At 44.5% G+C, this 9177-nt stretch overlaps 2 protein-coding genes across 2 annotated transcripts; both read right to left on the bottom strand.

Annotated features, from left to right (window-relative positions):
- Positions 1 to 3384: 3384 nt before the first annotated feature.
- Positions 3385 to 6795, bottom strand: LOC114945796 (uncharacterized). The gene has a single exon (XM_029322100.1). It carries the CDS (start codon positions 6793 to 6795, stop codon positions 3385 to 3387), a length of 3411 nt encoding a protein of 1136 aa, XP_029177933.1.
- A 174-nt stretch (positions 6796 to 6969) lies between these two features.
- On the bottom strand, positions 6970 to 8595 carry LOC114945797 (uncharacterized). Its single transcript, XM_029322101.2, has one exon. The coding sequence runs from the start codon at positions 8593 to 8595 to the stop codon at positions 6970 to 6972; it is 1626 nt and encodes a 541-aa protein (XP_029177934.2).
- Positions 8596 to 9177: the final 582 nt, after the last annotated feature.

The raw sequence follows: 9177 nt of genomic DNA, 5'->3' as shown, positions 1-9177 counted from the left end.
ATAAATTTACAAAAATATATATGTTTACATACCAGATTAATACAATAAATCATATTTACAGCAAACCCCCGACAAAATTAACCATTGTTTTGATGAACAATGTATAACTGACAGAAGTAAGCACGAAATAAATAGATGTTGACTGTTAGAAGGAAACTTAGTCACTACGCGTTGAGAAAATAGAAAACCAAAGTACTGTGTCTTTCGCAATTTTTAAACCGTCAATACAAAGTCAAATAAATAAATAAATAAATAAATAAATAAATAAATATGTAACATATGACAATATAATATATTAAATAGCTTCAAGAACGCGATCATAAATCCCACTGAAATTCTCCGTATCTTTTTGTAAATTAATGCTTTTTCTTTGGTTTTTTATATAGAACATTTCTGCTATTTCTCTTTTTCTTGTTTGTTTTTCTTGATGCAGAATCACAAGAGAATCCCAACGGAACTCATGATCGTTGCAAGTTCGATGCAAACTAACAACTGAGTGTGATGTCGTGTCTTTTTTGATGTTATTTTTATGTTCCTTAATACGTGTTTCTAAATGTCGCTTTGTTTGTCCAATATATGTAGAGTCACAATTCGCGCATTCGATCTTATAAACGACATCGATTTTTTTTAAGTTATCAATACTATCTTTTCCTCTTTTTATGAAAGTGTCTAATTTTTTTGGAACGGTATATAATACACCGATTCCATTTTTGTTTATGCAACGAGTAATATTTTCGCTCAAATCTCTAATATACGGCAACACTATAACATTTCGTGTATCAAATTTATCTCGATTAGACGCACCAAAATTACCGCCAAATTTAATCGCCCTAAGTCTCCTGTTAACGATTTTGTTTATGACTGTTGACGGGTAACAATTGTTACGAAGAATTCGTTTGACTAAGATGATGTTTTTCTCGTGAAACATAGGGTCAGCGAGTAAAATAGCCCTGTCCACGAGGCTTGTGATCACACTAATTTTATAACGCATCGGATGGTTCGAAAGAAAATTTATATAACGGCCTGAAAACGTAGGCCGTTTTTGTTCATACCGCTAATCCATACATTAATGTTATTTTGTATTTATATTGTCCAATTATACTAATCATATGTACCATTGTTAGTCTTAAATGTCAAATATATATATATATATATATATATATATATATATGTCAAATTTTATCACCACGTGTATGTCTCTCTATACCTCTCTCTCAACCATCGACTATCATCCTCTAGACCCGCGACTCTATATCGAATTTTAATAAGTTACCTTAAGTACCGTTTTCAAGAATATCGTGGCGCATTCACATGCGCCTGGCGCCCAACTGTACCGTGAGTACCGAAAGTACCTAAGTACGAGTAAGTAACTCTTTCGTTACCGAACTTTACCGTATTAGGGTTCAAATTAGTAAAATATTTAAATTGAACGCTCCCCTGTCCGAACTTGGCGTTTCGGAGCAGGAAAAGACGTTGCAAAAGAGCTAAAGCATTTCAAACTGTCGTCAAAATGGGAACTGTTATTAATAAAAAATTGCCTCAAAGGAAAATGATACAAAAAGTTAAAAGCATAACATTTCATTTACCACTTCCGTTACAGGAGATACTAAAGAAATTATGCTTGGATACTGATCCAATAAATGTTAATAACGAATTATATATTTTAATTAGAAGTATCCCGACCAAATCAAAGATTATTTGGGAAGAAATGATTAATGTTAAAAAAGTTTTTGACGCTTTAACATGGTTAAAGGACAACAATTTTTTATACTCTAACATTATATTGCCAAATGATCATAATAAATTAAACATTTTAAACAATTAAAAAATTCAGAATTTCAAGTAGAAGAGACAAAAGTGATATTAGATGACGAACCTGATAATGAGTTAATAGATGATCCAATAGATCAGACAAAAAATGGTGTTGAAAATATATTAGACAATAAACATAAGGCAATGTTAACTCAAGTTACAGATGAAAAAGATGGTTATTATGAAGAATACACTATTTATCCCTTATATGAAAAAAAAGCAAATAAAACTTCTACAGAATTGTACCAAATGTTAAAAGTTAAAAATGCACTTTTGGATAATCGTGAAAAAGATTTAGATTTAATGTGTTTTCCAGATTTATATCCTGTTGGTATTAATGGACAACGTGAAAGTAGAAAAGTCAAACTTTATGATCATGAATTTATTAAATGTCGTTTGACATCTAAACATCCAAAATACAAATTAAACCAACAATATTTATTTTATTTATTGAATGATGCCAATATTCGTCAGCTAAGACGTGGAATTTATCATAAATTGAATACAACTAATCCTCAAGATCGTTATACGGCTGCAGAGTATTTAGAAGCATTGTCAAAAGAACAGTTGGAATCTGATCTAACAACAATATTTTCTAAATACGAAACTTCAAAATACGGAACAATATTGGCGTAAACCGAGAAGTAATCTAAGGTGCATGACGCAGCATTATGGACCTGCGGCATGGTTTTTAACACTTAGTTTGAATGAATGGTTATGGGAAGATTTAGGTGAATATATTCGTGAAGTAAATAAATGGCATGATGCTTCTATATCCGTTAGCAAACTTGTTGCTAAAGATCCTGTATCAACGTCGAGATTTCTTGACAATCAATTTCGAGCAATGCTTGACTTTATTAGCTCCGACGATCATCCAATTGGTGAAGTAACGCACTATTTTTGGCGACGAGAATACCAAGGTAGAGGTATACAACATTTCCATTTATTGATTTCGATTAAAAATGCACCGATTTTTGGTGAATCTATTGTTGAAAAAGTTTCTGTTCACACTTCGAAGTTTTCTTCTTCGGTTTTTTTTTTTTATTGATTTAATGTGAACTTTAATGAATAGCCGGGACCGCTCCGAAAGAGCGCGAGGTAGGAACCAAGGGAGCAGTGGCGAGGAGATACTGAAGGCGGAGCAACTTTGAATCTTTTAACTTTTGAAAAATATTATATTTCTTGAGAGCATGTTCTCGCTCAACAGCTTCTTACAGATTAAACGAGAATCGCCACGTACGGCGAAACTTCCTGATTTTCCCGACTGAGAAGGGGAACCAAAATCACGCATCAGCCGGATGACACGTGTCTAAATGGACGCAAACATCGGTGAACGCGAACCGAGGAGCGAAAACATTTACATACGCTCCTTGGTGTTTTCAAATTTGAAGGTTTAACGAGCTGATCAATAGCCTTCTCATTATTATTTGTAGTCGTGTCTAAACATACCGCCCGCCTCGAAACCATCGTTTCGAAATGACTTGAACAACAAAAAAAAGGGGCGACTGGTGAAGCGATCGGTATGTCGTTTTACAGGATGAGTTCAAAGCGATATCTGGAGTCTGACCTTAATTACGTAAGGTTGTCCAGGCTTTCGACGTCTATCGGAAGTAAGCATAATTTGACAATAGGCCGAGTATATTCGGAAGTCGCGGTTTTCACCGTCGCGACGCGAATCAAACCGTCTGGACCCGGGTGACGTCGGATGACGCGAGCTAAGTCCCACTTACAAGGCGGAAGGAGAGAATTGCGTAACAGGACCAGCGACCCGACGCGAACTCCGTTGTTCGAAACTTGCTTCCATTTGACGCGTTGTTGCAAGGTATTGATGTAGTCCTGCTGCCAGATTTTCCAGAAACGTTCGGTGAGCTGGCGAACAAGTTGCCAGCGCGTCAAGCGGTTCTCATCTAGATGCAGTACAGAGGGTTCAGGCGCGATCGTAATCGCGGATCCGATCAAGAAATGACCGGGCGTCAGAGAATCGCAATCGTCGACGGAATCGGTGAGAGGCGCGATAGGGCGCGAGTTTAGGCAGGCCTCAATGTTGCAGAGAATCGTTGTGAACTCTTCGAACGTAAGAGTGTGTGAACCGACGATTCTGCAAAGATGATACTTGACACTGCGAACCCCGGCCTCCCATAGTCCGCCGAAGTGAGGCGCGGATGGAGGCATAAAGTGCCATGACACCCCGTCGGAAGCGGCACTATTTTGAAAATTTGGATCGCGCAGCGCGGCTCGAAATGATGCGGCCAATTCGCGATCGGCGCCTACAAAAGTGGTTCCATTATCAGAGTAGACTGATTCAGGCATGCCACGTCGGGAGCAGAATCTTGAAAAGGCGCCTAAGAAGGCTGGAGTGGAATAACTCTCGACTAATTCTAAATGTATGGCTCGCGTGGCCATACAGACGAAGATGGAGATGTAGGCTTTGCGGGAAGCGACACCGCGTCCCGACATTGATCTGATTAAAACGGGACCAGCATAATCGAGACCACAATTAATAAATGCGCGCGCAGGAGGAGAAACGCGCACCGAAAACAAGTTTCCCATCAATTGATTGGGAGTAGCTGCCTTTTCACGCGTGCATACTACGCAGCGGAAAACGACAGCTTTGACGATATTTCGAGCACGCAATATCCAGTACTCTCGACGAAGAGTAGCTAGAGTTAATTGAGGCCCCGCGTGAAGAGATCTTAAATGCACGTGCTGCACGAGGAGGTTCACAAGAGGATGTGCAGCTAAGATTATAGGATGTTTTTCGGAGAACCGCATGGGGGCACGCGACAGCCGCCCGCCAACGCGGATTAGTTTGTCTTCGCCGAGAAATGGCGTGAAAGACAACAATGCACTCTTTGCTGGAATCGAACGTTGCTGCAACAAAGATTCCTTTTCCCGCGCGAATAATTCTGATTGAATTTGCAACAACCAAAAGTCTCGTGCTTTTCTACATTCGAGCGCGGAAATTGACCGGGAGCCTTCGTCGCATGTGTCGCGCGGCACCGAGTGTCTTTTAAGCTTTGAGATGAATCTCATGATGTAGGCGGTGACACGAATTAAACGCGGCCACGAAGAGTACCGTGCGGCAAGGTCCCATGGTTTTCGTCGCGACACGAGATGAGACGCCGCGTTTTCTTTTCGCTCCATCGTGGGCATCGAAAGAGACGAATCGAATGGCGCCGGCCATTCGGATTCAGAAAAATGTAACCAAGCAGGTCCCCGCCACCAGAGCGTGTGAGAGGTAAAATTCTCACCGGGTATACCGCGTGACGCGCAATCCGCGGGGTTGTGATCAGTGGGGACGTGTCTCCATTGCGCGTTTGGGAGTCTAGATTGTATTTCAGAGACGCGATTCGCGACGAACGTCTTCCACTTTGATGGATGTTGCGCCACCCACGCGAGAACTACCGTGGAATCGGTCCAACAGTGGCAAGAATCTGCAGGGAGATGCAGGGATGATTTGACAAAATCGATTAGTTTCGCGAGTAACACGGCAGCGGCGAGTTCCAGCTGTGGAATACTTAATGTTTTTATCGGCGCGACTTTTGATTTTCCGATTAACAATCGTACTGTTATTTCACCGGATAACGAAACTGTTCGAATATACACGGCGACAGCGTAAGCGTGCGAAGATGCGTCTGCAAAACCGTGTAAGTCGCATCTGACGCTATCTGCACCGCGTTGAATCCAGCGGTCCAATTGAAGACCGTGCAGAGCGGCGAGAGATGAGCAAATGGAGTCCCAGCGATCGAGAATGTCAGTGGAAAGCGCGTCGTCCCATCCGATTTTGAGCTGCCAGAGTTTCTGAAGGAAAATCTTCGCGACAACAGTAACCGGAGTACTCCACCCCAACGGATCGAACAATCTCGCGATAGTTGAAAGGATCGACCGTTTGGTAGTCTGCTCGGAATGCGGAAGTGTGACGTTAAATTGAAAGGCGTCAGAGGACGGATTCCACCGGATGCCGAGAATTTTAAGATGGTCATCTGTTTGAAGCATTTTATCGCAAACTAGGCCGTGATCTGCGCTAGAGATATCGCTGAGGAGTTGAGAAGAGTTGCTCGCCCATTTTCTCAGCTCGAATCGGCCTCGACGAAGCAACGCGCATACCTGCTCGCGAACTTGACGAAGGAGAGGTATGTCGTCCGCCCCGAAGAGAATGTCATCGACATAAGTATTTTGCTGCAGAACAATAGCAGCGAGTGGGAAAGAACTACCCTCATCTTGAGCAAGCTGACGAATGACGCGTAGCGCTAAAAATGGCGCACAGGCTGTGCCGTATGTGACAGTAGTGAGCTGATAAGCTCGAGCGGGTTCTGAAGGAGCGCCGCTCCATAGAATTCGCTGGTAATCGATGTCACGCGGGTCCATAACTATTTGGCGATACATTTTTGTTATATCGGCAGCATAAACGTAGCGGAACTGTCGCCAGCGCAGAATGACAGCCGATAAGTCCGCTTGTAACTTTGGCCCGGTGAGCAAGTGATTATTCAACGACGTTGAATTGGTCGTCAGACTCGACGCGTTAAATACGACTCGCAATCTTGTCGTGACGCTGCTGTCGCGAATGACAGGATGATGAGGGAGATACACTTCCTGCGAGGCAACTTGATCGCTCTTCACTTCGTTCATATGTCCTAATGATTCGTAGTCGTGCATAAATTCGGCGTAGGCCGCACGAAGGTCGGAATGTAGAAGGAAGCGACGATGCAATCCTCGCAGGAAGCGTTCAGCCGTGTGGCGCGAATCGCCGATGTCGATCGGCGGACCGCTCTTAAACGGAAGGCGCACTGTGTATCGACCGTCAGCACCGCGCGAATGCGTGGCTGTGAAATGCTTCTCACATTGCTGCTCTTCAGGGCTGAGGAGAGCCTGTCGAGGAGTTTCTTCGATTTCCCAGAATCGTCTGAGCTCCTGATCTAGAGCCTCCGAATTCGCGCAATGCTGAACGGTGATCGCTCGCGATTGCGTCGACAGCTCGGACATGGGCCCCGACAAAACCCAGCCGAAAATGGTTTGCTGCGCAGTTGGCTGCCCAGGGGCGCCTTTACAAACGCCGCTAAGCAGCAATTCGCCATATAAGTCTGCTCCGATCAGGATCTCGATCGGGTCCGCGCTTGTTGGATTCGGATCGGCCAGATTGAGATCGCTTATATAGCTTCAATCATAGCTGGAATTTGCCTTGTAAGGCGAATATTTTGTGAGAGATCTGAGAATCGACGCGGTTGTCGTGAACACGGGAGCAGCTTGATTGATCGGAGCGATCCGAATCTTAGCGGCGAATTGACAAGTTCCGGCGTTCATTCCGCCGACGGCGGAAATTGAGAGCGGTTGGCGAATGCGACGCATTCTGAGAGTTTGTGCGAGACGCTCCGTGATGAAGGTGATCTCCAAGCCTTGATCGAGAAGCGCTCGCACGGTGAGAGTCCGACCCGACGGTGCACCGACGGTGACGCGGGCCGTCGCGAGTAACATTTGCGGGAGCGCGACGCCTGTTAGCTGGGAGCATAATGCCGTGGCCGAAGTAATCGCGATAGAGTCCGACGACACACTCGACGAGGTTTCGTTTTTTTGAGAGACAGCGGATGCAGTTGAGGAAGAAGCCGAGTCAACGTGCAGCATCGAGTGATGCTTGCTTTGGCAAGTTCTGCATGAGTATTGACTTGGACACGTTTGTACAGCGTGCTTTGCGCTCAAACAATTGACGCATCGCTTCGATTTTAAAATGACTTCAAGGCGTTGACTCGGAGTCCTCCTCAAAAATTGCGGACATTTGTTGATGAAATGCGCGGCCCGACATAATGGGCACGATAAACCAGCGGCAGTGGCGTTAGCACTGGTAACCTTTGGCGCGCGCAAGAATTTGGAAGCATTAGCCGGAGAGATTTCCTCCAATGCACGAATGCGCGTGTCGAGAAATCGGTCGAGAGCTTCATACGAAGGAATGTTCGGGTCGTCACCGGTTTTTAACTTCCACGCTTTCCGAGTGGCGTGATCAAGTTTTTGCGTGACGCTAAAAACTAACATATCGCTCAACATTTGATCGGGTGATCGATTTAAATTTTTTAAAGAAGCGATAGCGCGATTCGCTTTGTCGCGAAGTGCGTTAAGTTCGACAGCGGATTCGCGAGCGACCGTCGGCAGAGAATATAGCGCTGATACGTGCACGTCGACGAGCCGTCGCTTATTGTCGAATCGTGAAACTAATGTTTTCCACGCGATATCAAAATTATCCGCGGTGATTTGAATAGATTTTATAGTGTCGAACGCACGACCGGTGAGACTTGAAGCTAGGAAATGCATCCGCGAAAATGCAGTTAATTCGGTATTTTGAATTATGAAAGAAGTAAAGCGATCGCGGAAGCTCTCCCAGTCCTCGACATTTCCCGAAAACGGCGGTAGTTGAATCGGCGGCAAATGAGTTAAAGAAAAAGACGATGGTTCAGCGGTACTTATCGTGGACTGCGACAGGCTCGTTCTGGTGGGCGTTGGATCCAGCTCTTTGAGGCAGTCGGCCATGTAGTCGAGGGTTGTCTCGTAGTACTCCTCGCAATTTTCGAAAATCGTGTTCGAAAAGTAGTCCATGGTCCGCTGCTGCTCGGCGGTGAACGCCCGTGCCAAGATAGCGTGCTTCTCGATGCACCGTGTCCAGGTCTCCTTCAAGGTTGACATTCGTTGACGAATCTTAGCCGCTGTATAATTGGCTCTGCCAACTTTTTTAAAGTTGGAGAGCGCTCGCTCTACAGATTGCAGCATTGTTAGCTGCTGCGAGAGATGATCGCTCATCGTGTTGGCTGTCTCCACCTTGGGTGCGGGCGACACGATGACTCCGTCACTGAGGTCCAGCAGAGAGAGATAGAGAGAGAGACGACCGCACTGCTTTCACCGTGGGTTACCTCGATCCGGCTCGAAGGACCAACTTTTATGTTCACACTTCGAAGTTTTCTTCTTCGGTTTTTTTTTTTTATCGATTTAATGTGAACTTTAATGAATAGCCGGGACCGCTCCGAAAGAGCGCGAGGTAGGAACCAAGGGAGCAGTGGCGAGGAGATACTGAAGGCGGAGCAACTTTGAATCTTTTAACTTTTGAAAAATATTATATTCCTTGAGAGCATGTTCTCGCTCAACAGCTTCTTACAGATTAAACGAGAATCGCCACGTACGGCGAAACTTCCTGATTTTCCCGACTGAGAAGGGGAACCAAAATCACGCATCAGCCGGATGACACGTGTCTAAATGGACGCAAACATCGGTGAACGCGAACCGAGGAGCGAAAACATTTACATACGCTCCTTGGTGTTTTCAAATTTGAAGGTTTAACGAGCTGATCAATAGCCTTCTCATTATAATTTGTAGTCGTGTCTAAAC

The sequence above is a fragment of the Nylanderia fulva genome, unplaced genomic scaffold, assembly GCF_048542155.1.
Source record: "Nylanderia fulva isolate GAGA-0341 unplaced genomic scaffold, ASM4854215v1 Scaffold112, whole genome shotgun sequence".
NCBI classification, from domain to species: Eukaryota; Metazoa; Arthropoda; class Insecta; order Hymenoptera; family Formicidae; genus Nylanderia; species Nylanderia fulva.
The sequence above is the reverse complement of the archived record's forward strand: the minus strand, read 5'-3'. Positions and strand labels throughout refer to the sequence as shown.

What these genes read in the sequence shown, in the direction of transcription:
- LOC114945796 (XM_029322100.1), bottom strand. Translation starts at nt 6,795, where the DNA reads ATGTCCGAGCTGTCGACGCAATCGCGAGCGATCACCGTTCAGCATTGC.
- LOC114945797 (XM_029322101.2), bottom strand. Translation starts at nt 8,595, where the DNA reads ATGAGCGATCATCTCTCGCAGCAGCTAACAATGCTGCAATCTGTAGAG.